Genomic DNA, 26949 nt, shown 5'->3' on the forward strand with positions numbered 1-26949 from the left:
AAAAGAAATATCCAGCTAGGGTGGCTAAGTGTTTATATATATTTACGGGTTACTGGGGTCATATTTGAAAAGCAAGCAAGGTAAAGATGCTCCTGAAACATGCTCAGATTCTAGCTTTAAGTTCTTTTTGAATCTCGGTCTGATCTCTAATCTAATACTACATGTTCCAGAGAGCCTTTTCCAATATTTCTTAGGTTTGATTGGTAAGTAATATTTAGAGTACTTTAGTACATTTTTAACAAGACTTTCAAACATCAATCTACTTGGACTTTTTAAGCACTTTTATCCTATGAATATTATATAGGGGTGCCTGTGTATCAATTAACACGCTACAATTTCAATTTCGTCTGTTTTGGATGATTTAAAAAACACAAAAAATCATTCTAGTGTTTTCCTAAAAATCCGTCAAAAAAAAACTTTATTTTTATGCGAAAAAATCAATAAATTCATTAATTCATTCTTGAAAAAAAAATTTTTTTGAAGTGTCCAAAAAACTTTACAGTTTTGAGGGTGATTTTGATTGACAGTGATGCCACGTTTTGTCATCCGAATTCGGAGTAAATTTGGAAAATTAAATGTATTGAATGAAGCTCATATTTTTTTCCCCCATTTATTATAAATTAAATTTGTCATTGTAATGCATTTTAATTAATTTTGTTTCCCCAATATATTACAAATCAATAGGAAGCCAAAAAGAAGTGTTTCATTATGCAAGCAGGCACCTCATTTAACTTGCACCCCAATGGTTTTTGTCTTGGCTAAACCACTCGGAATTCTGTGCCTGGGTAATCATTTTCAGTGTTTTTGAGCATTTCTGTGGCACCCCTGGTAGATTTTGGATTTTTTATCTGAATTTTGTGTAATGCAGACATTTCTTTAATATGGATTACAATATTTTTAATGCAAAAGTGGATACTGAGTATATTGTTGGGATATAGTGGATATACGGATGTTGAATCCCAAATATTCGGGCACTTAATTCAAGGCGGTGGAAGTCAAAACGGCGACGCCACGCTCATAGAAACTGTGGGAATCCTGTCCGGCAGCCACAGCCAAGTCCACGGTGAAGAGAAGCTCTGTTCGGGTGGAGTTCAAGTAGACGGGCAACGTGAGCTTGCTGATACGAGTCTCCGAGGAGATCCTGGTAGATAACTTGGATTAATAAAAACTCCAATGAATCATAGGAATGTACTTACTTGACCCACTTGAGGATGGTAAGGGACAGGTCCATCATAATGGTGGAGGCGAGCAGTAACTCGTTGTTCTTGCATTGAGCGCCCTGGAGCTTCAAACCGGTTACGCCGAAGCAACAATCCTTCTGATCGGTCTTTAGACCAGCATCCGTGATGGTTACTTCCAGGGCCAGCTCCTCGAGCGACCAGCTGTTCGCCTGGGCCACGCACTGCCTGGTGGCCGTTATGTAGGCCTCCGGGTTGAGCAGACCACCCAACCAAACGGGGAAGCCCTGCAGCTCCTTGGCTCCCGCCTGCGAGACCAGCTGCGACACCTTCTGCAGCTGCTGCACCCGGTTGCTGAAGTCCGTGATCCACTGGATCACCGTGCAGCCAGCAGGAACAGTGTATCGCTTCCAGCCCTTCGGGATGATGCCGCGCACCAGCTCGGAGAGCATGGAGCGGTGGTGGTTGGTCTGCTTCTTTTCGCCCTGGCAGATCAAGACCACATCCTGGAGATCTAGGATCACCGTCTGCAGCAGCCGGGCGCCGCTGGTCACCTCGCGTTCGAAGTAGCGGTACAGTGGGTCCTTGATGTTCTCCACTGTGCGCTTCAGCACCTGCAGGCTCTTCGGGAGCAGTTCCAGCCAGGCGGTGGCCGAGTTGTGCAGCGTCTTCATCCAGGACGGACGTCCGTCCTCGCTTCTTGCCACTGCAGAGGCCGACTGCTCCGACTGATCCTCCACGCTGTATGCCAGCTCATCGTCGTCCTCCAGCTGCTGCATCTTCAGCAGCTTGCTGACCAGATCGGTTCCCCTGGTCGTGAGCAGAACCTTTTCGGCGTTGTTCGGCAGTCCCAGCCACGAAGGCGTCTGGCGATCTGTGAGGTTCTCAATCCACTTCAGGAAGTGATCGCGGCGAGTTCCGTCTGGCATAGTGATGTGCCGGAGGCCACCGGAGGATCCATCTACATTGGCCACCAAGGCAAAGTCTGCCTCGAAGCTGCGGGCGGTGAAGAGTTTCTTCAGGAAGGAGGTCAGCAGCCGCTGATCGAAGTCGTTGTCGATCTTGCCTCCATAAATGGACTGGGACAGAAGCGTGACCAGAGCATCCCATGGCACCTTCTCCGGTGGGAGGTTGGTTCGACCCATGGCTGTGGTGTCGATCCAGGTGTCCAACGTATCGCAGGCGACACGAAGATCCGACTCATTAAACTCGTACTTCTTGGCCCAACCCAGGGGCACGTAGCGGAGGCGCTCCTGGACGATGGCATGGAACCAGGCCAACAGGAAGTACAGGCGTGCACGCTCGCTGGGGGCCTTCATCATCCTGGCAGCCGGAACAGTGGAGAAGGTGCGCAACAGGTTGGCCCGAATACCCGGTGGAGGTTCGAACACAAAGATGCGGCCTGCACGGAGAAGGTTGACCGGCACCTTCGGGTTTATTTCCATAGTAAGGAAGAGCCGGAAGCCGGAGTGTGGCTGCAAGGAATGCATCTTCTTCTCCAGTTGGACTAGCCATTGCGGCGCCAAGTGAACGTTCTTCAGCAGGACCCAGCGACCGCTCTTGCAGGCCATGTTGATGGCCCGTTCGGCCTGGTTGAAGCCCTCGGCGGATCCGATGGCGATGCTGGATATCTGCTTGTTCTGCTCCGCAGCCAAGTCATCCACGCGTCCAGAGGCATCGAATCCAGGCACGGAGCACAGCAGGGCCGGGGTGTTGCAGTTCAACTGCTTGTCCACCACGTTGGCAAAGTCAAGTTCCTGCTCGGCGTTGGGCATGAAGTCCTCGCCCAGAACCGTGTTCACCACATTGTGAGCGGCGGCGATGACGCGGTCCGGCCGGAAGGCCTGAATCAGCAGCAGCTGATGAACGGAGCTAACTATCGGGCTGAGGGCCTTGGACTCGTCCCACAACTGCGGCACCACCTGCTCCGGAGAGCTCTGCTGCAGCCAGGCACCCAGCTCCGGCATGGCGCGCACTTTCTCAAGCAGCTTCCGGAAGATGGGCAGCCGGGTGGCCAGGCGGTTGACTCCTTCCACCTGCTCGCCCGATAGGCCCTCCACGGGCGTGGGATTGGCCAGCAATCCTTCGCGGCTGCGCAGGAAGAAGTTGAACTCGGCATCCAGGTTGGACTCCGAGGTGCCCTTCAGATGGATCTTGCACATGAGCAGAGCGAAGGTCAGCCGGTCGTTGTGGAGCATTCCACGGGCCACTCTTTCGTAGCAGACCTGGAACAGATCCTTGGTCACGATGCCCAGACGCTCCGAGTGGTCGGACTTGCCCTCCAACCTCGGATTGTTGTACAGAACGGTTGAGAATATGTCGAGGAACATCTTCAGCGAGTACTGGTACAGGAAGTGCACCTGGTTAAGGCTGTCCATGGTGAAGTAAATATTGCTGCACGCCACCGAGAGGGGAAGGTACTGCTGGGATACCGTCTCAATCTCAGCTATGACCTTGTCGGTCTCGTCCACCTTCTGGTTGATGTCGTAGGCCTCCTTCTTGAGGGTCTCCAGGGTGGTAATCACCGAGTCGTCGTCCAGGATCTTGCCCTTGGCGTCGTTCAGCGCCTGCAGCAGGCTCTTCTCCAGCTGGCGGAGTCGCAGGCGGAACTCGCCCTGCAGCTTCAGAAGATCGGAGCGCTTCTCATCGATGTCTGGGCGCTCCGCCTTCAGCACTTGGTTCAAGCACTGCGACTGGAGCGAGCTGCGAGTCACAGTGAAGTTCACAAACGTAACTCTGGAGCAGATGTCCGGAGGGAATTCGACAGTGGGATCCCGAGTGGACAGGAATATGACGAACGAGGGTGACAAGTCAATGTCCTGGTCACCGAGAGTGATCAGCACTCGACCACCCGTGCGACGCAGTTCGCGATTGAGCACGGGATTCAGAATAGGATCATAGTTCTCCACGTCTTGCACCAGCAAAGGATTACCGAAGCGGAGCGCGGACTCCAGATTCTTGCGGAAGGAGTCGTCCAAGAAGGACGTCTTCGTGATTTTCTTTCCGGCATATTCGTTGAGCAGGAAGGTAGTGGCCTGACCCGAGGGATCGATGATCAGAGGGTAGCGGTTGAAGCGCTTCAGCATGATGGCGTTCTCCGTGCACAAGTCGTCCGTGGGCAGGGCGTTGGCCTGCCACCTGAGGCGCTCGTCGGGATTGGACAGATACTCGGTGCGTGCAATGTCTGCCCGGTATTGGATGCTGGCCGCCTGGAGATGCTGCGACCAGGTGGTGAACAGATTCAACCGATAGTGCTGGTCGAAGTAGCCACCGTAGGCTATGAAGGCTGCGGACAGCAGCACGTCGCCCACAATCGTGGACATCTGAGACTTGAACGTCTCGCTGGTAGACTCCCAACGCTCTCGCTCAATGTTGAGGCTCTTGAGCAAAGCGATCGAGCGGTCCACCTTGGCCTGGACGTTCTCCAGATCCGTTTTGATGGCCTGGGCCTGGGAAATCAACTGAGCGTACTCCTCCTTGTAGGCAGCGATGCTGCGCTCCAGCTGCTCCACCAGGTCCTTGGTCTCCTTGGCGCTGGCCAGGTTAACGTCGGCCTGCTCCTCCAGCGAGCGCAACTCCTCGCGCAAGGGCTCGACGCGCTTCAGCATGTCGGCATACTCAATCTGGAAGTGGAACGGAATCAAGTTAAAGGAGTCCTTTCTTACTCATCATGAGCATTAGTCTCACCTGAGCTATGGCCCATTTAACCATGGGTCCGCACGCCATACTGGCACGGTTGACCTTCTCGAAGTTGTAGTCTGGGTTGCTGAGGTACTTGGACTTCATCTTCTCGCGCACCTCATCGCTTTCGGGAATACAAGATCATTATTAGACGAGCCTCAAGCCAGGGGTTTGGTGGTTAGTGAGTATGAAGGCAAGCAAAGCATGGGGATTACTACGAACCAGCGAAAAGTTCGCCCAAAACCATTAAAGTTCAAACAAAAGTGGCAGCCAATAACCAAAATTAGTTTGAAAATAAGTAGGCATTAGAGAGTATTGCAAATATTTACAAACCATAGGGCGGCCGCAGCTCGCCTGTGAAACAAAACTACGCAACAAAATCAAACAAAATCCAATTTCTACTCTCAAAACTAGGGCATAACAGCATCAACATCAAAAACATCAACGAGAAACAACTGGATTCGAGTCGAGAACGAAATGGGTGTGGGTGTTGGTAATAACTTGGTTCATGCTTACGTTATGTTCTCGGTACCGAAGTTAGATACAATTGAATTTATGAAATTTTCGCGCATGATCACGGCCCGGATCGATTTCCAATCGGTCGCATTCTCGCCCAGCAGCAGGCAGATCGATTCCAGGGCCAACTTGACCACCGACGGTGGATTAGCCATGGTTCGCACCTCAACGAGCTGTTGCTTGCGTATCGACTTGACCGCTGCACATCGTCGATCGTCGATGGTCGATGGTCGATGGGTTGGGAGTGGTTAACGAGGAGGATCAGAATTAATAAACGGATGTTATTAGATTAGGCTAGTTATAGTTATTTACTAAGGACCCGCTCTCTCGGGGCGTTACATCTGGCACCTAGTCTTCGCTCGGGGTTACGACTGGTTAGTCATACCCTTGCACCACCTCTAGTGACCTCAAAATAAGTACAGTAGGATCGGCCAGCCGATCGAGAATCTGTGAGACAGTGTCCTGTGGAGCATCCCTCTTTCGAAAGGTCAGTCTTTAGTTTCACACACACAGAGGCGACAACGTCTATACAGCCTCGGACATCGGATGTCCTGGGTATCGGTTAGGGGTTATATGTTGAGCTTAGCCAGTGCGCTGCGTATGCTTTGGTGTTGGTTGGAGTATACAGTGTACATGTTGGGTTATGGATGGCATGTTTGGATTATACATTTATGGGAGGAGGATCGATCGCGGTTCGGATTAGAGATGAGGTGCTGAAGAGTGAGCGTGATGCTAGAGAGAAAGGTTGCGTACGTGATCTTGTCAGTCTCCAAGTTAACGATCGAGGAGATGAAGCTGTCTTTAACGAGGATGCCCCTAATGGCCTTCCAGTCGGTGGCACTCTCGTTCAGCAGCTCGCAGACCGACTCCAGGGCCAGCTTGACCACGGCCGGTGGATTGGCCATCGACCTCACCTCGGCCAGGTGTTTCTTTTTGATCGAGCTAACGGCTATGGGAGGAGTGGGAATGTGGCAGTGAGTTGGGTGTGGTGTGGTGGGGTTCAAAATTAAAAACACGTCATTATAATTATTGAAATCAAAGGCGATGAGGTCCCTCCTTGTGGACACAACACAGTCTCGCGACACTTCGTCCTTAGGGAATACCTTAATGCTAGGTAACAGATCTTTATGTCCCTCCCTCTGGTGCCCTGTCGCCCGACGAACTCACCTTGCTGGGCTTCGATGACAGCCGGCTCCACCTGAGCCAGGTCGGCCATCACATATTTGCGCTTCTCCTCGATCTTGACTGTTTGGTCGGCCAGCCGGATCTGGATCTCCTGCGACTGGATCTTCTTCTTCTCGGCCTCTTGCTGGTCCTGGAACATCTGCTTGAGCTTGGCGTTGGCAGCCTCGTTCTTGGCCTGCAGTTCCTGCTTCTTCACCGCCAGCGACTTCTGCATCTCCTCCACCTGCTCCACGGTCTCGGCGATCTTGTTCAGACCCACGTTGAGGTGGAGCTGCTGCTCCTCCAGGTCGCTGCGCTTCTCGTTGTACAGCTTCACAAAGTGATGGATGAAGTCCAGATAGTGGCGAGGAGTGACCGCCATAGTGCGGCCGCCGCGTTTCGCCAATCGAGCGTTGGCCTGGTGCAGGGTCTGGTGGACGTACACGCAGGAGTTGATGACGGCATCGCGGTGCGTGGGATTCGCCGGCACCAGCGGGCACACCGAGGGGAAGAAGTCCGGTGCGTGCCAGTTGGGTTTCTCGAGGTCCACGCGCGTTGTGAACTCCTTGCCCACCTGGAACAGGGCCGAGTCAGACCAGTCGCCGAACCAGTTCAGCACACAACGATTGAAGAGAGCCGGCGAGGTAGCCGCGCGGTCCTTCAGCCCATCCGTGGAGGGGTTCATGGTGAAGACCACGTGGAGGTTGCGCATCACCTGCTGGGTAAACCACTTGTACAGCTCGTCGCTGGAGTCCAGCATGAGCCCCTCTCGCTGAGCGCCCTCCTTGCACTGGGTCATCAGGGTGGTGTACTCGTCGCCCTCGAACAATCCGGGCACCTCTCCGTTGGCCAGGAGGGTGTTCATGCGCTCCAAGAAACCAGAGTCCAGCACGTTGGACTCATCCAAAATGAAGGCAATCTTCTCGTCCTTACAGCCGGAGCGACGCAGAACGCATCGCAGATCCTCGTCGAAGTCCTCGCTCGTGTACTTGTTGTGCACCTTGATCTGGAAGATGGACAAGCCATTCATCCAGGCCACAAACCGGGAAAGCGTAGTCTTTCCGGCACCGGACACACCAATAAGCAGCAGGTGACCTTGCGGCTGGCGGAAAATACGATCGATACGCAGAACGTGATCCAAGACCTCGTCGAACAGCACCAGCGGCACGTCCAGCTCCTCCTCGTAGAAGACCTTCAGCCTGGCGCGCACGTAGTCACGCAGCTCCTCGCGGTTCACCGGCATGTAGTCCTTGCTGAGCCAGTTACTGTAGAGGATCGGGCGCTGGAGAGCCTCCTCCTGATTGATGCCGGGGAAGTGCTTCTGGCCCACCAAGTCAATGTTCTCATTGGTCCAGCGACGCTCCGAATCATCCACCAGACGATCCTGGAACAGACGCAGGGCTTCGTGAGCCCAGAGACGCACCAAGCCTTCAACGGGCAGCGAGTCCAAAGGACGAATGGCTTCGCAGATACCGCGCACCCAGCGGGTCATCTCTCGCGGGGAATACACGTAATGCGGCTGCATGTCCTGGGTGAACCGATCCTGGGAGGCCAGGTAGAACTCCACCATGGCGTTGGTCAGGGGCTCGGCGTAGCCACGCAGGGCTGGCATCAGCCGCAGCATGGCGCGCGAGAAGGTGCCATAGATCTGCTTCAGCGAAGTCTCTCCAGGGTAGTCCACGTAGATGATGGGCACATGTCGCAGGAACCGATGCGACAAGGGCTTGCGACCAGGATCGGTGGGCGGATTGCAAGCGCCTACGAACTGGATGCGCTCCAGGGACACCCAGGCTTGGTCGCTGGCCCGGTAGAAGCCCTTGTGCTCCACCAGCTGTCGCAGGAAGGAAATCACACGCTGTGTGCCGTAGCTGTCCATGTCCGGGAGATTGATTTCATCGCAGAAGAGCACCAGCCACTTGCCGATCTGAACGGGCGAGAGCACCACTCCGTTGGGGGTCTTGCGGTACTCGCAGTAGTGGTCGAAGGTCTTGAGCAGCAGCTCCGGCGTGGTGGCCGACGAGAAGTTCAAGCCCACCACTTCCATGTCCGGCAGGGCGCGAAGAGCCGAGAACAGGGTCATGGTCTTACCGGAGCCAGGGGGTCCGCAGAGCACTGAAACGAAAAGTTATTAAAGGCATCCCACGATTGGACTATGAAGAACTCTAAGCTCACCCAATGGCTTGTGCTCCGCCAGCCAGGTGTAGAGTAGCGACTCGTGGCGCACGGTGTCCAGCGTGGGCACCACAATGTCCGGCGAGGCCACCTTGTGTGTTTCCACCTCGATGACTGGCACCTTGTTGCTCCAGGGCACCCATTCGCCGTTCATGCTCACCTCGAAGTCAATAATCGGAGCACCTGCTGCTCCTGGTAGGGGAACGGTGGTCACACTCCTCACAAAGTCGCCGAGGTCAGTGCGCACCTTGAGCTTGGCGTCGCCAGCGAACGACCAGAGAACCGAATACACTAGAGCCTTGGGAATGTAGTGCTCCAGCTGGTCGGCGGAGCACGGGAAGTCCGGGTGCTGGGAGTTGAAGTTCAAGACGTTCCTGGCCGACTGGTTCAGCATGGAGAACAGGGAGCTGAGGGCGCGCAGACGGGTGAAGTCCATGATGTGCTCCTGGTCCATCGCGTACTCCAGAGTCCGCACCACGATGCCGTCGGCGGAGAAGAAGGGCTGCAGCAACAAGGCAATGTCTCGCTGCACCTGGAGAGAGGGTGAGACCTCTTCCTCCTTGTCCTTTGCCGGCTTGATGACGCCCACAAAGTCCTCGTCGCCGTCTTCCAGCGGAATGCTCCGCAGTCGCGACAAATAGTTTTCGAATATCATCTCCGTGGAGAGGACATCCTCCGAGAACCAGACCATGCCGCAACGGGACACTGTGGCCAGCGTGGCGAACTTCAGATCCTGCACCTCAAACATCACCCGGACATTGGGGGGCAGGGAAAGACGCTCTCCGTTGGGGAGAGTCAGGAGCTTGTTGTCGTCCAGCACGGAGTTGAGGTTCTCCACCCATTCGGGATCCACGTCGCCATCGAATATGATCCACTGCCGCTTGTTGATCTCGCCGCGCACATTGTCGATGATCTTGCGCAGAATGTGGGTGAACAAGCCATCGGTCCATTCGCGGGTGTTCGGGTCCAGGACACCGTAAAGGGCCTCCTTCGAAATGGCCTTCGGGTCAATCACATGAGCCACGCCTTCAACGCCCTCGAAGCGCTCCAGGGCTTTGAGAAGGGTCCTCCAGGCGGTGGACTTGCCGGACCCAGATGGACCGACCATCATCAGGCCGTGGTTTAGATTGGAGATCTGGTAAAGTTGCAGCACCTGGGGGAAGGAAGGGGTTGTCAGTAAGTACGAGGAGCTCTCGATGTGGACTAGTTACTTTGTCCACCCAGGTGGAGCCGAGTCCCTGTTTGGTTAGTAAGCATGTGTGGATCGAATGGTTATGAAGTGAGTTAAGAGTACTGGCTACAGGCTAGCGCCCATCTTACCTTCTCCATCCAGGCGGCGCCCTGCTCGTCGCCCTCGCCGCAGACCAGATAGTCCTCCTGGCACACCTTGCGAATCTCCTCCTTCAGCCCCTTCATTTCGGCACGGGTGTAGCCCACATTCGGGAACACATCGCTGAGGAGCGAGAAGAGCAGTGGAATGTCCTCGGCCACCAACTTGGGCACCATGGTCTCGCACACCGACTGGATGAGGATCTCCTGCTCCGGCAGGTTCTCGGCCACCGAGGCCTCGTCGATGTTCTCGTCGCCGCGCTGCTTCATCTGCTCCTTGATCTTCATTATGCGGTCGCGCTTCACGTTTCCGGCCGAGATCAGCACGGACTTCAGAGCACGCAGCCCGAAGTCGTAGTGGCTCTGGTTGGAGAGCTGCTCGTCGCAGAGCTTGAAGAAGGGCACGATCTTGCAGGCCAGTTTCTCGGCGGAGCGGAAGCCCTGGGAGAAGAGCATCACCTCGGCAATCAGCTGGCGGTCCGGCGTGGTCATGGCCAGCGAGCGGAAGAGCTTCTTCAAGTTGTCCGGCAGATTGGAGCGACCGGCGTAGCCCGGGTTCATGGTGATGAAAATGGCCATGTCCGGCGAGACGCGCACCTGCTTGCCCACCAGCTCCACCGAGATGCTCTCCTTGTTGCTGTCCATCTCGTACTTCAACGCCTCCTGGATGGTTTGGATCTGCTGCGAGCAGGCGGAGAGCATGCGCTCCTCCAGTCGATTGAACTCGTCGAAGCATCCCCAGGCGCCCACCTGGCACAAGCCGACAAAGATGCGGCCCATGGCCTGGAAGTCGAAGGTCTCATCGCAATTGAAGACCAGAACGAAGCGACCTAGCTGGTTGCCCAAAGCCTTCACGGACTCGGTTTTTCCTGTGCCTGCCGGTCCGAACGGAGAACCTCCCAGCCGAGATTCCAGAGCCTGGGTCATGGTCAGATAGCAGCGATCCGTTAGGGGGGTCTGCACCAATCGATCTTGCACCCCCAAGTACTCGAACCCGTAGAAGAAGCGAGCGTTCGCCATGTGGATGGTCAGCTGCTGCAGCACCTCAGTCTGGCGGGGATCGAAGTAGAAGCGCATCTCGCACAGCCACTGGAAGGATTTGGGGGAAGTCACGCCATTGGTGATCAGTCGGCGAGTCACCGTGCGCTTGTGGACAAACTCGTTGATCAAGTGCTCCAGCTTGCGGCGGCGCAGGGGAGGCTGCTCCTGCAGAACAGAGTCTGCCAGGACATTCAGAGTGCTCTCCACGTTGCCGAGGACGCGCTGCATGGGCTTGGCGTTGTTGTTCTCGGACGCCTGCTGCAGGGCTGTCTCAACATCCTCAGACCAGAGAATCTGGGCGGCCAGGACCACGATCTGGGCCTGGTACTTGTCGCACCACTCCATGTAAGCCTGCAAGAAACAAATCCATTGAAGACTACCAAAGGATTACATCAGAAACAAACCCACCTGTGGGTCGATCTTTCCGTCGCGGAACTGCTTGATGTCCTGCACGGCCTGGGCCAGAAGAGAGGCCAGCGTGAAGCGCATCTGCTTCTCCACAAGCGACAGCCACTCATTGATCTTGGGGTGCTCCACCGTGGACACTGGGTTAATGAAGTGCACCTCCTCGCCCTCGCGCGACGATATGCCCAGGATCACATTGTTCTCCTCGTTCAGGAGGATGGCGGCCACGCCGGCAAACATCTTCTTGAAGTGCTTCTGCAGCCGGGCGATGTTCTTGCTGTTGCCGATGATTTCCAGCAGATCCTCGTCTCCCACGAAGTAGAATCGCGGGAACGAGGTTCTCTCGCGCTCCAGATACTCTCCCAGGGCCTTCTGGATCTTGCCCAGCAGATCGGCCAGACGTTCCAGGGACCGCTGGACTGCTGGGATGTTCAAAACGTCCATGACCTTGGGCGACTTGGTCACCTTCTTCATTAGTCCAAGGAACTCGGAGCTGATGCTCTGGAAACGAGAGGTCTCCACGGGGAGCAGAGTCTTGATGTCAGCGCTTCCCGAGAATATGCCCTCGAGGTACACCCAGCGCCTCTGCACGTCGATCCAAACATCGAAGAGGGCGTTGATCCTGTTCAGCTTCTCCTCCCAGGTCAGGGCCTCCTCCTCGAAGACCTTGTAGTACGGCGACAGCTTCATGGCGGCGACCGAGTTTATGTGCTCCTTCACCTTGTTGAACAGATCGTCCCACCCGCGGATGATGCGGCACTTGTTCTGGTAGTTGATGAGGTCCAGCTCGTAGTTCTGCCAGGACTCGCGCACTTGCTTCAAGAACTCCTCCAGAGCCATCTCGCCCTGTGCCACCAAGATGATGTCCTTCACGACGCCCTCGTTCTTCTGCAGGTTTACATCCCAGACCTGGCCCAGGGTTAGGTCAGAGATGACCCAGTTGACGCGCAGCTGCTTGGTCAGCTGCTTCCAGTGGCGCTCCTTCAGGGCGTCGGACTTCAGCTCCACAATCAGCATGTTCACCTTGATGTAGCTCTGAATCAGCTTCTTCACGTACTCGTAGGACTCGTACATGCGCAGGCGAGCCGGCAGCTCCTTCAGCTGGGCCATCATAGCCTCCAGCTGCTGGCGCAACTTCCTGGGCTGGACTGACAGCCAGGGCTTCTCACGCGTCTCGTCGATCTGGGTCCATACCTTGGAGAGCTCGCTCCAGACGCCGCGCAGATCCTGCAGCTCCTCCAGGGCCACGTTCATGCGCTCGGAGCTGTTGTTGGGCACAGCGGACTCCTGGAGCTCCAGGGCTTCCTTGGCCTTGGCCACGTTGTCCCGTTCCTCCTTCAAGCGGGAGTACTTGCTCTCGAAGATTTGCAGTTGCTGCAAAGCATCGTCGGGGCGAATCTTGCCGCCTGTCGGCTTGGTCTTCTCCCAGTCGTTGAGGAAGTCCACGGTGCGGGTCTCCACTGCCTTGTCCTCGGCCACAATCTTCGCCTGCAGGCTGGCCACTTGCGTCTGGATGGCTGTGTCCTTGCGCTTGATGATTTCGTTGAAGGCAGACCACTCGCCCTCAATGTTGTCCACGTGCAACCAGTTGTTGGGGAACTGGAAGCGCTGGCGCTCCAGGATGCGCTGAGCCTCCCTGAACACCTCAACCTGCTTGTCCCAGGCGATCATGTCCTTCTTGAGGGTCTGGACGTATGTGATGAAGCTCACAGCGTCCGAGGTGCTGGCCGCCTCGATGCTCTGCATCTCCAGGTCGGTTCTCGACTTGGACACCTTGGTGTGGAAGGTGCTCATCTCGGTGCCCAGCAGGGTTCCGAACTTGCCCAGGGCCTCCTTGTGCCAGGAGTCGTACTTCAAAGTAACCTTCGCTTGCACCTTGGCGTAGTCGATGATGATGGGACCGTAGGCCCGTCGGGTGTCAGAGGTGTCGAAGGTCGTGCGGGACTGCTTGATGTCGTTGAGGCACTTGATCCACAAGTTGACATCCTCCCCCAATCGTCCGTAGAGCATGTCCGCCTGGAGATCCCACAGGCTCTGGTAGCGCAGCCACTCCTCCACATAGTTGCGCACCTCGCTCACCTTGTTCTCGATGGCTCCGTAGGCGTTCTCCAGAATCTTTCCCTCCGGCAGCTTCGTCAGAAGATTGCGGTACGTCTGCGAGACTGGCTTCTCCAGGCCCACCTGGTAGCGGGTGGACTGGAGGCGCACCTGCGAGGTGACAATGGCCTGCCAGGCGAAGAACTGTTGCATGATCTGGAAGCGAGCCTCCTCGATCGAGGGATACAGATACATCTGCTGGTTGGTAATCCTGATCTCGTGCACGGCGTTCTGGATCTGCGGTTCGCCTCCCAGCTTATGAGTCGGTTGGGCTGGAGCATCTGTGTCCATAGAGGTGTCTACCTCCTTCTTGTTGCCAGTCAAGGCTTCGGTCCAGGCTTGGATTCCGGCCTGCAGTCGCAAAGCCAGCTTCTTCTCCACCTCCTCATCCAATCGGGTGACCCACACAGTCAGATTGGAGTACTGGCGCAGCGACAGATCGTCCACGGCGTGCTGGATCTTCGAAAGAATCTCCACGAAAGTGGCGGCACTGTACGGACAGGTCTCTAGCGAGCGCACGTCCACATCCAGCTGTTCCTCCACCACGAGCAAGTCATCCACCTGAAAAACGGATGAATGAAAGGATAAGTAGGAAAGACCACCAACATGTCCGCCATTACCTTCTCCTGGAACTGGGTGACGCACTCCGACAAACGAAGCACGTACGGATCCAGCTTGTACGACTCCCAGATGAGCCCGATTCCCTCGGAGACCAGGTTGAGGACATCCTTGCGAAGGCCTGCCACAAGGGGCACAATGCTAGCGCGGTCTTCGATCTGCACGGCAGGCAAAGTTTAGTTAGTAACCATCTTAGAGTATGCACTAACTAGTTGGGTTTTCATTGGCATGCGAGGTGTAACAGAACTAAACTAAGATTGGAAATCAAAGGGTTGCAGGTACGCCACAAAGAACTAGAAACAAACTTTGGGGACATAGGACACTACCTTGAATACGGAATTTTGTGCTAGACTCCTATTATTAAGCTGCATGAAAGAAAGGTTGTTGGTTGTTCGGTTGGTTTAGTACGAGTGTGGATATCACAACTAAGACTAGGTGGAAACGTGTAGGCGTGGTCAGTGTTCGAAATGTGGTGGGTGACGAAAGACAAGCTGCACGCCGGGAACAAAGCAATGCAAGAGTACAGAGCGCTTGCTCCAGCATGGTGACATCTTGTGCTTGGGTGGAAGTGGAGTGACGGGTGTATTTGTGGAAAGTGTAAGAGCGGAACAGAATGGTTTCCAAAGAAAAGCAAGTCCCATTGAAGGTCCCCCGAAACCCAAAGACAGCGCCTACCTTTTCGAGAGTTCGTTCGTAGGTGCGAACACTTTCAATCAGCGATATGGCATACGGATAGATCTGGTTCGCCTGATGCGCCTTGTTCACGATGGTCAGTGGAACTCTAAAAGATATAGGAATCACATGAAGTACAACTTAGAAAGCATTCTTTTGAAGCCCTACCTGAAGCCCAAGTTCTTAATGTTGCGCACTTCCTTGGCCAAAGTGATGATTTCCGGCAGGAAGTTGACCCTAAGGCGCAACACATTGCCACGTCCAATGCGGGACCGAGTGGACTCAATGGTGAAGATGCGACCAGTGCTTCCGAAATTGCGTTCCTGGACCTTGCGGGCCCACTCGTGGAAGACATCTGAAATGGACAGCTTTGCACGGAAGCTGTCGCCGTCCGCCTTCAGCTTTTGGCCCTCAATGTGGGTCTCCCAGCCCTTGCCCAGCACGTCCTCGACGCGCTTCAAGTACATGGTCAGCTGATTGTCGATCTGGCGGGCCCAGATGATGGAGCCAGCTACTGGCGGCAGATCCCGCACCGAGGACAGGCGGCAGCTCTTGCTCTGCGGATACTGCACCTTAAACTTTTCGTGCAGTGCCTCGATGTCGTCCTTCACCCGCTGAATAAGCTGTGTCTGGTACTCGCGGATAGCCCCACGGATGTGCGGACGCACAAAGAGCGCGTTGAAGCGCGAGAAGATGCGGAACATTTCGTTGGCGTTCTTCGCAGTTCCGAGCTGGTCGCGCAGGTGAGCTGTGATGCGGGTTTCCACGCGATCTAAAGACATTCAAAATGTGTTATAGTCATGCTGGATATTCATTCAGAAAGAAGTACACCCACCGATCTTCTCCTCATAACGCTTGACAGCCGCCTCCCAGGCCTCTGACCCCTCCTTGGTAATGTCCAGGCAGTCCACCTCCTTGACGTTCTCATAGGCCAGGTTCACCTCCTCGATGGCATTGGCATCAGCAGCGTCCAGGCTGTAGGGCTGCTTGGTCTCAGCAGTGGTGCCGTCCTCGCTCACTGCCGGCTTGTTGGGCCGCAGGACCCGCAAGATGACAGTGCGCAGCTGCTCATGCTGGCGCCGGAACTTGCGCATGTGTTCCATGCGCGTCTGCAGCTTCTTGTGGGCCGGTGAGACGCGCCAGACCATCTTAAGGTGCTCGTCGCGCTTCTTCTTCACAATGTCGCGCAAGAGCCCCTGCAGCTTGTCGTACTCGTCGTCCCAGCAGCTAAAGATCTCGAAGCACTGGTTCATCACGCGCTCGAACTCATCGAAGGGGATGTGCATCAGACGCCGGGTGCCCAGCACCTTCAGCAGCTGTTGGGATAAGTCCCGCGAGATGGCCTCGATGAGCTTCAGGCATCGCTGGATGGGATACTTGGTGTTGCGCACCTTGCGCAAATGCGAGAATATCTGCTGCACGGCCGGACGAATCTTCTCCAGCTCGGTGGCGGAAAGCAGATCGTTAATGGGAAAGTCCTTCATCAAGGGATTATAATCGGCCACGGTGGCCAGGGCCTGTTTTAGGCCAGTGTCCGTGTCGAAGGACACAGTGGCATGGAAACGCTTGCCATGCTTCAGAATATCCAAGGTCAGAGCCACCTCCGGCGACTCGCGCTTCTCCTGAATGCGGTAGAGAGCACGCTCCAGATTCAGCCAAAATGAGATTTCCTAAAAGAAAGCCATAATGGGTAAGTGTATAACAAGGTTTTTTAATTTAAAGACTCACCTGCAGAGCAGTGCCCGACCCCGGGTCACGGTTCAGCTTGGTCACCTTTTTGATTTCGGTGATCCAGCGGTTGACACCGGTCTGCAGCTGGTTCAGGAACGTGGAGTCCTCCACCCTGTCCCCGAAGTCTGCCACCTTCGCCTTGCGGCCGTCGTCGGCGCACTTCCGAATCACGTTGTTGACGGTTTGGTGGGCCGTCAGAGTGATTTCCGGTATGTCGATGTTCTGCTGCAAGTGCAGCAGTCCCATCTCCAGCTCGGCCAGCTTCTTCTCCACGGAAGGAGCCATCTTGTCGCCGTCACGGTCAGCGCGTCCCGACTCTTTGACGTAAGACTTGAAGTACGGCGCCAGGGACTTACTGATGAACGCGTGCAGCGTCTCGTAAGGAGATCCGTCCGAGAAGTTGATCAGCCGCAGCTGCGAGTGAATCGACTTGTCCGCCTCCACCACCAAGCCACGCTTGATGCAAGCCAAGGAGGCCATGCGGCTGTTGGTGAAGTGGACATCGTTGCTGATCTGGTAGGTGACCTGCTCCTTTTCCTCCTCGCCCTCCGCAGGCTGCTCGCTGTCGTCCTCTGCAAAGATTAGATTGTATAAGCACCCATACGAAATTCATTAACAAGCTGTGGAATTTTAATGCAGTACTCCTACCCTGCTTAGTAGATTTAACCTCAGCACTTAATCCTGGAAGCAAATAAAGATAACGAGTTGCACCACCCACAACCACCCGATAAGAACACAAAATAAACTACCATTATCGTTGATTGCCTAAACCCCCCAGACCCCCCTAAACGGTACTCATAAGTAAGTACGGCACTCACCCTCACCCACAACCGACACGACCCATTTGGCATTGGACTCAATGGCACGGCACTGACACAATTTCATTACCAAGGCGTCGACCTCCGGAAATTTAGCGGCCAAGGGAGAACCTTCAAAATTCGTGCGCTCAAGGCTGGACCTTGGCGCTGTCATTGCTCCCGCACAGGTGGCCCTGTTGGCAATGCCAATGCCATTTCCCACTGCCAATGTCAATGACAGCCCCAAAGTCGCGAGTAACAGAGTCAGTGGGTCAATGTGTGCGCAACTTCCAAGGTCGCTTCCGTAAACAAAGCCAACCTGTTGCTCGCTTTGTTTACAAACAAACAAAAGCCGGCAGCCGGCGAATGGCAAAACAGCTGACGGAAGTTATCGGAAAACCGGATTCATCGCGCTATCGTTATCGAAGTGTGAGTCAGATGAGCTGACGTCATGCGCAGAAACTTGATTTGATGCCCTAACAAAAAGAGTAGCGACTATAACATAGACTGAAACTGCAAGTGTATTTTTTACACATACAAGGGGTTTGGTTATTAATGTTTTTATATTATAAATCTTATATTTTGATCGTATGTTCCCCAAGTATCATAACTATATTTATTCTGGAAAAATTTGTCCATATAATCCATTTCTTTAATACGGAGTTTACAAGCTCACGTTTCTTTTTTTGTAAAAAAAATATTTTTGGATTCACAACACATAATACATAATCCGCATAAGTTCCTACTTAAACTGAATCTTATTTTTATTTGTTAAATATTTTTTATCTCCAGGAATTAACATCAATTTCGTCAAATACATCAATTTACCATAATGTAACCATTTTTGAAATAAATATACATATAAATATAAAATTATTTTTAGAAATAAATAACAAATAATACAGGATTCCAATAAGTAGAGCAATCAAAAGTCGACCTTATTAGGAAACATACATATCCAATTGGAATTCAACCAAAAACAACTGGCCAATTGATTTTTAACTAACTCGTTTTGTATTCTGATAGCACACCTATAAAAATGAGTCATTTTCAAATTGGAAGATACTTTTTGTAGCTACATATTCCACTAAACTTTCAATTCTTCTAGGAACTTTCTTTTATCTTCAACAGACGCCATTTTGTATGCAATTTTTGTGGTACTTGTTTGCCAGCGAGGCATAAAAACTCTCCATACCTTTAATGCAATTACGCTGGACATAAAGAGCCTGGACCTGGGGATCCGAAAGGAACTTGCGAATGGTATCCTGGTTGATTGGATCATCCAGAGCAGCGTTTAAAGACACAGGCACCACATCGTCGTCCGGCAGCAAGATGGTCACCGCCTTACGCAGATAGTTGGCAAATGCATCGTAATTGGCTATTGACACATTCACGCCCGGATCCACCGAGGTGTCGGTGTTCTCCAGGGAGTCACCCATGGTTGTAAACTAGTTTTTGTTCGGTTTAATGCAGTTAAATTTGTTCAATTGGATTTTTCACTCCGAGTGAAAAATTACGTGTGAAGTTTTTTTTCGCGAATGCAGCTTCAGCGTAGCCATACAGCCAAAAAAAGGAAAAATTCCGATAGACCTGGAGTATATCGGAAATGCAAAACTGGGCCTGGCGTTGCCACTTAGTCGAAATGCCTTCCCGCCAAAAAATATACATACAAATATAGGCCTCTAAATCGATGTGGCAGCTCTGCGGTATACCACAGCTGTTTTACTGTGGAATGCATTTCAGTTATTGTGATCTTGTTATTTAATAACTTATAAATGTGTAATTTATTCAATTAAAAATATTAAGATGCTAATTCTACGACACCTGCGTCCTGGTAGTGGACTACCGTGGATAAGCTGGCGTCGTCTAATTACCCAAAGCTGCACCGGAAACAAGGTAAATGGATAACTAACAAGTAGTGGCAAATTAAGACACTATTTTATAGACCGTAGATCTAACAAATGAGGTAAAACATAAAATTGAAGGACACTGGAGGGAGCAGCTCATCGGTGGGCAGTTTAACCCCAAGGAGGCCAAAGAAAAGTACTATGTTCTGTCAATGTTTCCATATCCTTCGGGGAATCTTCATATGGGCCATGTGCGAGTTTATACCATCGCAGATGCTGTGGCACGTTTCCAGCGAATGTGCGGCAAGAATGTGTTCCAGCCCATGGGTTGGGATTCTTTTGGCCTGCCGGCGGAGAATGCTGCCAATCAACGGGGAGTGGAACCTGCTGCTTGGACGGATCAGAACATAGACCAAATGAGAAAGCAACTTAAAAGACTGGGGTGCTCCTTTGACTGGAACCACGAACTATCCACCTGCAGTCCACAGTACTACAAGTGGACTCAACACCTCTTCCTCATGCTCCATCGCCACGGATTGGCCTATCAGAACGAGGCTCTGGTGAACTGGGATCCCGTCGACAAAACTGTTTTGGCAGACGAGCAGGTGGATGCCAATGGGTGCTCCTGGCGTTCCGGGGCTAAGGTGGAGAAAAAGCTGCTGCGGCAATGGTTCATCCGAACGAGTGCCTACGCCAAGCAGCTGCTGGATGGACTGGAGGATCCGACACTACGGGATTGGCGGGATATTATTAACCTGCAACGCCATTGGATAGGCGAGTGTGATGGTCACGCCTTTACGCTGCTAACCTCCGCCTCAGGACTGCTACGTGTTTGGACCGCTCATCCCGAACACCTTAAGGATCCTCACGCGTTTCTCGTTCTGCGAAGCACTCACCATCTGTCGAAGATAGAGGATGCCAGCATTCTCAGCGTGGAGAACCCCTTTGCGGGGACTACAATGCCTGTGGTATTTGGGGATAACGTGAAATTCCCGTCAAAGTGCGATGTTTACCTAGCAGCCCCCAGTTTCCGCAGCGAAGACAAGGAGCTGTGGGACTCGTATGGCCTTGCATTTTGTTCCAATGGTCAGGATGAAGCCAGTCTCAACCCAGGTAACTGGGAGCTCCTGCGAAAGGAGGTCTTGCAGGCAGCCACACGCTTGAATGTGGGAGGCTACCGAGTGTCTTCGAAGCTGCAAGATTGGCTGATTTCGCGGCAACGCTACTGGGGAACTCCCATTCCCATAGTTCACTGTTCCAAATGTGGAGCAGTGCCTGTGCCAGAAGATCAGCTCCCAGTCACCCTGCCGCCAAAGAACTCTCCCAAGGAAGCCTTTCTCTGCGAGTGCCCAAAGTGTGGGCAAAAGGAGGCTCGTCGTGAGACCGATACCATGGACACCTTTGTGGACAGTTCCTGGTACTACCTGCGTTACCTGGATGCCCAGAACTCGGAGCGTATTTTCGACTCGGAGCTTGCCAACCGCTTCATGCCCGTCGATTTGTATATCGGCGGAAAAGAGCACGCCGTGCTCCATCTTTATTATGCCCGTTTTATGAATCACTTCCTGCACAGCTGTGGTCTTTCCCCCACTAGCGAACCCTTCTCCCGCCTGCTGGTTCAGGGCATGGTCATGGGTCGCTCTTTCAGGGTGAAAGGCAGCGGACGTTATGTTCCAGAAGCTGAGGTAGAGGTGGTGAACGCCAAGAAGAACCAAGCCGTGCTTAAAGAAACCAAAGAACAGGTGGTCATGAGCTGGGAAAAGATGTCCAAGTCGAAGCTGAATGGCGTAGAGCCCAGTGACATGTTCGATGAGTACGGTACGGACACCACTCGCCTCATTATCCTGGCCGACGTGGCGCCCACTTCTCATCGCAATTGGTCCAGTGCGAGTAAGTATTAAAAATTAAACGCTGATACGACATGACATGATAACTGTGGATCCTCAGCGTTTCCTGGCATCCTAAACTGGCAGAAGCGTTTGTGGCTAACTCTAGAGGACTTCCAAGCTGCCAGAGAAGACTCCTCACCTGCGCTTGTGGATGTCAATAGCGAAGAGTTCCTCGCCGATGATGCAAAGCTCTTTGACGCAAGAAACTTTTACGTGAAAGGGGCAACGTTTAACTACCGGCATGCTCATCAACTGAGTGTGGCTATCTCCAAGATGCAGGGACTGACCAACTCCCTGAGGGTAAGTGAATGGAATGTAGCGTCATAGAAACTATTGTTCTGAATTGAATCCCCTCCCTAGCGTACACCCAAGCACATTCTGCGCCATGGAAAGCAGTTTGAAAGGGCTCTAGCCGCCCAAATCATCATGTTGGCACCGATGGCGCCGCATTTCGCATCGGAACTGTGGTCCAAGTTTGTGGCTGTTCCAGGAAGACTGAATCCAGCCAGTGAGGAGCTGCAGTGGTCTGAAGATGTGCTGGCGCAGCGTTGGCCGGACATTGACGCCGTCTACAACCTCGACCTGAGCATCAAAGTGAACGGCTTCGAGAACTGTGTGATCAAGGTGCAGCGAACTCTCCTCGACAAGGTTACGCACAGCGATGCCCTGGACATAGCCTTTAACACGGAATCGGTAACGTCTTACCTCATTGACAAAAAAATACGGACCACCAACTTTGTGCTCTACCCGGGCATAGAAGCGATTTTGAATATCTACGTGGACAAGGTGCAGAAGAAGCAAAAGCCGGAGAAGAGCGATGATGCAGAGGCTCTGCCCCGGGTGTAGGATAAGTCACTAGAGAGGGTCGAATGTAGGAATCGGAGCCATACTACTTATCTAGAACTAGGCACTTATCAAAGATGAAATGGTTTTAGTTAGCAAACATTTTTTTATATTTTTAATTGGTAATGTTTTTGAAATATTTTGATGAACTATTCGAGTGCTCTTCCATACCAAGATGAAGTGGAGGTGTCTTAGCTTTACCCCAAATAATATGTTTTGTTAGGAATGGCAAAGTCAACCCAGGGTTCAACCCGCCCGAAGGCATTTTCCGTGATGGCCAGATAAACGGCATCCTAGTTTGGTACTCTTTAATTATGTTTAATGTTAAATATTTATAAAAATTGGACTAGTTGTAAGCAGCTGCTTTACAGGATTGGTCACGAGGGACAAATGTAAATGCCTAGAATCGTAGGAATATAATGGTTGCTCTATTGGTGCACCTCTATCTAAAAGAAGCCACTATAACTAATAACTTTTCTCTGAATCTCTCGTGGGAATCGGCCAATCACTTCATTAGCTCGCACATCAGATTTCGCAGGTAAACATCCAGCTGGGCGTAATCCAGGAGCGTGTTCCGCACTATGTCAAGGAGCATGCTTGGCCACAGGGTTTCCAGTTTGTGCAGCTTCTCCACAGCGTTGCAGGTGTTTTCCAGCAAGAGCGCAAAATGTTGTCGACCCCTGTCCCGGGCACTGGGTGCCATGGCCGTGGTGCCGGATTCCTGCGTTGGATTTAAAGACAGAGCGGAGGACGAAGCAGCTCCCGGCCCTGCGGCATTTTTCTTCCACTGGAGCGCCTCTTTTCCCACCACCAGGCGCAGAGGCTTGTTGTCGGGGCGGAGAAGCCATTCCTTGGGCGACTGCTTGCTGGCCGTGCAGCTCTCATCCAGCCGCAGTCGGGCCAGCAATGGTTGGAGCATTACTTCGGGCATGGACCACAGCACCAGGTCGGACAAGCCGGCGTACATGGCGTTGGCAGCCTCCACCTCTGCTTCGGTAACCTCCTGACCGTTAAGCTGCTTTAAGCCCCAGTGCGAGAGTCGGTAAATGGCATAGGCTCGCCAAGAGTCTTTGGTAGTGATTCCATTGCCCTCCGAGTCTATCAGCAGGCTACTCAAGCCCTGCAGCTCCGCCAAGCCATTCAGTTGTCCCAGGCAGGAGATGTTCGTCTCCCGGAAAACAAAGTGCTCGGCGTGTGGAAAGCGCAGCTTGATTCTTCCCAGGACGCACACAATGCTGTTGAAGTTGATGTAGCTGAAGTTGAGGGTGTGGACGTCGTTGGCCTTGGCCGGATTCCACTGCTTGTCAATGAAGCGCAGGGCACCTTGGCCATAGATGTTCAGGTATCTTCCACAAATCTCTATCAGGTAGTCCCCGCCCTGTTCTCTTTCCCTTTCAGCGGCACTGGGCTTGGAAACCGTCATGGCGGCAGCAGGAGTGGCTGCAGCTCCTCCGGCTCCTGCAGAGGATCCCCCTGCACCCGCGCTATTGCCCCCTCCCCCTGTCGCAGCTGTGGAAGCTTGTGAGGATCCGGCACTTGTTTTCGGTTGGGTGGCCACCAAGGATAGCCCATTGTTGGTGGTGGCCTTTCCTCGGCCTCCGCTGTTGGAGCTGCTACTGTTGCTAGTGCTACTGCTCACGGTCTGCGCTCTGACCAGACTGCCGGGCATATACCGCCTGGAAGAGGAGCCGCCTCCGCCCCTTTGGTTAATTTGCAACCCCAACTGTGTGATTGGGGCGTGTCGGGATCTCTGTTTACTGCTGGTTGGGCGACTGGGGTTGGAGGTTGCATTAGTAGGCACAGGCAGCGAATTGACAGCCGAACCTGGTGGCGGAGGGGAGGTGTCGTTAGGTATGGGAGTTCCTGGCACAGCCGGAGGAGTTAAAGTCAACGCCGGGGGAGAGGGTGAAGAAGCCACAACAGCCAGTGGAGTTGTCTTGGCGCCATCTGGTGATGGTGTGGCTGGAGCAGGTGGAATCGGTGATGGTGGAGACTTTTCAGTTGCCACCACCTTGTTGCAGTTTTCATCGATTTGCGGGGTCTGGGGCTTAGTTTTTCCATTGGCCTCCTCGTTATCCGTGCTGTAGCAACTGGAGCACGAGTCCACGTTGGGTCCCAGGCTGGAAGCCTCCGAGGAAACGCCCTCCTCCTCTAGAGGACTCTTCACATTGTTAGAAATTGGGGGCAGCTTAATTAGAGCTTGGAGCTCGTCCATTATCTCCTTGGGCTGCTGTGATTCCTCGGAGGTCTCGGTCTCCGGCTCCTCGGCAGTGGGACCTTCGTTGGACTCGTTGATCTTGGCCAATTCGCTGGTGAGCCGGCTTTTCGGACGACCGACAACTGTCTGCTGAGATCGGAGAAGCTCCCAGTTGGTCCGGGCATTAGATATCACCTCCTCCCGCCGGATGCTCTGATAGGCCACCGAGCTTCCCGCGGCAGCCTGGGCTTGCTCCTTATGCTGGCGCCAGGCCAGGGCAGCCCGACGTACTTGCTCCGTGATGGGCATTTGGCTAAGAGACTGCAGCAATGGCAGATAGGAAACCAAGAAGGAAACACAATCACCAGCCAGGGACACGGGATTGTTTTCTATGGTGACCTCCAGGAGGCGACTGGCCCTGGCAATGCTGGCCATGTCATCGACCTTGTGCAGATCATTGTGGCACAGCCAGAGCCTCTCCAGAGCCACCAGATGCTGGAAGCCATTGATCCGCCGCAGCTTATTCCTCTTCAGGTTCAGTTCTCGCAGGCACCGGAGTCCCAGGAAGTCCTGCTGGTTGATCTGCCGTATCTGGTTCCCGGCCAGGTTCAGCGACTTGAGCTGCTGCAGGCAGTTGATCTTGCTTCCCAGGGTGGTGAGTTTATTTCCATGCAGATCCAGCACTCTCAGCGAGTCTTTCAGGGACGCCAGCCCTCCAATGTCCGTTATCCGATTCTTTCCCAGCAGCAGCACCGAAAGCACCGGCAGTCCATCCAGATTGGCAATGCGCTCGATTTGGTTATCGTACAGGTCCAGGAAGACCAGTTGCTGGAAGATATTCCCGTAGCTGGCACTTAGGCTAAGCTGCTTGTTCTTGATGCTCAACTGCTCCAGGGCGGCGAAGGAGCTCAGGACACTGTGCGGGTCCTCCTCCTCGCCGCAGGCTCCGCACAGGGAGATATTACTGCTGTGTAGGGCGCTGCTCTCATCGCAGCTCTGGAGGAGATTGCTTGCCCCACCACCCAAGGCCACTGCTCCCTTGGTGGCCTTTAGAAGGGCCCGACGTTGGATGAGCTGCTGTTGGTGCTTCATAGCTTGGAGACTGCTGCTCACAAAACTCTTGGACTTCTCCAAGCCATATCGCATCCTAAGAGCTGGCGGGGGTGTCAGCTGGGCCTGACCGTAGTTGTAGCCCCTCTTGGCCAGCTTGGAGCGTCCGGCAGCTCCGCCGCCATTGATGGCCAAGGCCTGTGTTGTCAGTGGGCTTCCTGAGCCGGGACTGCCTCCGGACTTGGGCGATAGCCGGTGGTTGTACGAGTTCCCACCGGCATTGGTCATGGCGCGGGTGAGTCTGCCGGGTGGATGGCCTCGAAGGCTGGAGCGACCACCCTCCGGCTTGTTTCCATTGGTGTTGTTGTTGTATTCTAAAATATATTTTCGAAATATTAATAATTTTGTATTTTTAGAGATTCTTGTGACATACCATTCTGCTTATTGTTGTTGCCTTCCCTTGGTGTGGAAATGGCAGGCGGCGGAGCCACCGGCGGAGGAGGCGGTGGCGGCGGCTGCTCCTTGGGTATGTGGAAGGTGTTGATCAGATTATGCTGCAGCGAGAGTAGTCGCAGATTGGGCTCCTGCTCGAAGATGGGAATGGCTGTGAGCCCTCGGCGATCGTAGTTGATGCGATCCGGCAGTTCCTCCCGCTCCTTGGCCAGTCTCTGAATCCTGCATATGCCATTGGCCTGGGGAGTCACTATGGCGCCGCTCACCAGGGTGCCACCTGTACTTCCGACGAGGGTGTTTGGCGTGGCTGCGGCGGTGACCGGACGACAGTTATTCGAGGCCGCCGATGAGGAGGTGGACTTGGAGCGTTGTCGCTGGATGCCAACACTGCGTTGCAGATTCCTTTGGGGCTGGACCTGTTGTTGTTGCTGCTGCTGTTGCTGCTGATGCTGGCGGATTTGTACATAGTTCCTCTTCAGGGGCTGCGGCTGGCCCACCTGGAGCTCCGACTGGGGCTGAATCTGTTGCACCGGTCGCTTGGGGATGGCGTTGTGGCTTAAGGTGCTATGGGAGCGACCAATAGGACGCCGGCGTAGTCTTTGATTAAAACTAGGAACGAACGGTTCGATTTTCAGCAAAGATGTTTGAGGTAAGTAGTTCTGTTGTTGTTGTTGTTGTGGTTGTGGCGAAGGATTTGGTGGAGCAGGTGCAGGAGCTGGAGCTAGAGCGGGGACTGGGACTGGACAGGAGGGCTCTGGAGCTGGTGCATCATCATTCAGAACCGAGCGACTGCGGCACTTGGCCATGGAGATCAGCTGGCGCCGCCTGGCATGAGTTGCCGCCGCCGTCGCCGTGTTCGTCCTTGTTGGCACCTGCCCTTGCACTTGCACCTGGACTGGCAATTGTCCTTGCCCCTGGACAGACACCTGACCCTGCCCCTGTCCCTGCCCGTGCCCCTTCGCCTGCGCCTGCACCAGAGCCTGACCCTGGCCCGTTGCCGTGCGTGTGGCACCTTCCACCTTCGAGTTTCATAATAGTTCGATGCGGGCTAGCGATTCTTGAAGAGCGTCGGACATGGTTAATTGGATATAGATGATCTCTTATCCCGTCTCTATATCCGTTGCATAATATGTACTCCGACAAGAGTCTACAAAGATATTTAACTAATTAACTATACACTTTTTAAATTGAATTCTATCAGAATGTTAGTTTCAAGAATTTGTTGTTTGTGTATATTTTTTTTTAACAAAACACCATCTAGAAATCGTA

General features: G+C 53.5%; 3 protein-coding genes across 10 annotated transcripts; 1 reads left to right on the top strand and 2 right to left on the bottom strand.

The window, feature by feature from the left end:
* Positions 1–18: 18 nt before the first annotated feature.
* Positions 19–18952, bottom strand: LOC108121097 (dynein heavy chain, cytoplasmic). 8 transcript variants are annotated; one of them, XM_017235028.3, is made up of 16 exons: positions 18597–18952; positions 16602–17176; positions 15709–16543; positions 15042–15645; positions 14877–14982; positions 14528–14566; positions 14204–14359; positions 11490–14144; positions 10032–11432; positions 9923–9949; positions 8712–9864; positions 6543–8651; positions 5376–5574; positions 4866–4983; positions 1197–4801; positions 19–1141 (listed from the first exon to the last, which is right to left on the bottom strand). In XM_017235028.3, the coding sequence occupies exons 1-16, from the start codon at positions 18838–18840 to the stop codon at positions 976–978; spliced, it is 13992 nt and encodes a 4663-aa protein (XP_017090517.1). In that variant the 5' UTR covers positions 18841–18952; the 3' UTR covers positions 19–975. The 8 variants fall into 8 exon arrangements, with proteins under 8 accessions (XP_017090517.1, XP_043069984.1, XP_043069992.1 ...); XM_043214049.2 differs by lacking the exon at positions 5376–5574 and adding an exon at positions 6129–6324; XM_043214057.2 differs by lacking the exon at positions 14528–14566.
* Positions 18953–19099: 147 nt separating this feature from the next.
* Positions 19100–22431, top strand: LeuRS-m (Leucyl-tRNA synthetase, mitochondrial). Its single transcript, XM_017235049.3, has 4 exons — positions 19100–19297; positions 19347–21138; positions 21196–21437; positions 21498–22431. The coding sequence occupies exons 1-4, from the start codon at positions 19208–19210 to the stop codon at positions 21981–21983; spliced, it is 2610 nt and encodes an 869-aa protein (XP_017090538.2). The 5' UTR covers positions 19100–19207; the 3' UTR covers positions 21984–22431.
* Positions 22400–26486, bottom strand: LOC108121111 (uncharacterized). Its single transcript, XM_017235048.3, has 2 exons — positions 25661–26486; positions 22400–25601 (listed from the first exon to the last, which is right to left on the bottom strand). Exons 1-2 carry the CDS (start codon positions 26484–26486, stop codon positions 22486–22488), a joined length of 3942 nt encoding a protein of 1313 aa, XP_017090537.2. The 3' UTR covers positions 22400–22485.
* Between the last annotated feature and the right edge of the window lie 463 nt (positions 26487–26949).

Source organism: Drosophila bipectinata, chromosome 3L (assembly GCF_030179905.1).
Source record: "Drosophila bipectinata strain 14024-0381.07 chromosome 3L, DbipHiC1v2, whole genome shotgun sequence".
Classification (NCBI taxonomy): Eukaryota; Metazoa; Arthropoda; class Insecta; order Diptera; family Drosophilidae; genus Drosophila; species Drosophila bipectinata.

Bases quoted from the DNA above. Each gene is read 5' to 3' on its own strand.
- LOC108121097 (XM_017235028.3), bottom strand. From the start codon at position 18,840: ATGGGTGACTCCCTGGAGAACACCGACACCTCGGTGGATCCGGGCGTG. The intron at 15,646-15,708 runs GTGGGTGTACTT...GAATGTCTTTAG, and splicing joins GCGTTATGAGGAGAAGATCG to ATCGCGTGGAAACCCGCATC. The intron at 8,652-8,711 runs GTGAGCTTAGAG...TTTTCGTTTCAG, and splicing joins GGCGGAGCACAAGCCATTGG to TGCTCTGCGGACCCCCTGGC.
- LeuRS-m (XM_017235049.3), top strand. From the start codon at position 19,208: ATGCTAATTCTACGACACCTGCGTCCTGGTAGTGGACTACCGTGGATA. The intron at 21,139-21,195 runs GTAAGTATTAAA...GTGGATCCTCAG, and splicing joins TCGCAATTGGTCCAGTGCGA to CGTTTCCTGGCATCCTAAAC. The intron at 21,438-21,497 runs GTAAGTGAATGG...TCCCCTCCCTAG, and splicing joins GACTGACCAACTCCCTGAGG to CGTACACCCAAGCACATTCT.
- LOC108121111 (XM_017235048.3), bottom strand. From the start codon at position 26,486: ATGGCCAAGTGCCGCAGTCGCTCGGTTCTGAATGATGATGCACCAGCT. The intron at 25,602-25,660 runs GTATGTCACAAG...AATATATTTTAG, and splicing joins CAACAACAATAAGCAGAATG to AATACAACAACAACACCAAT.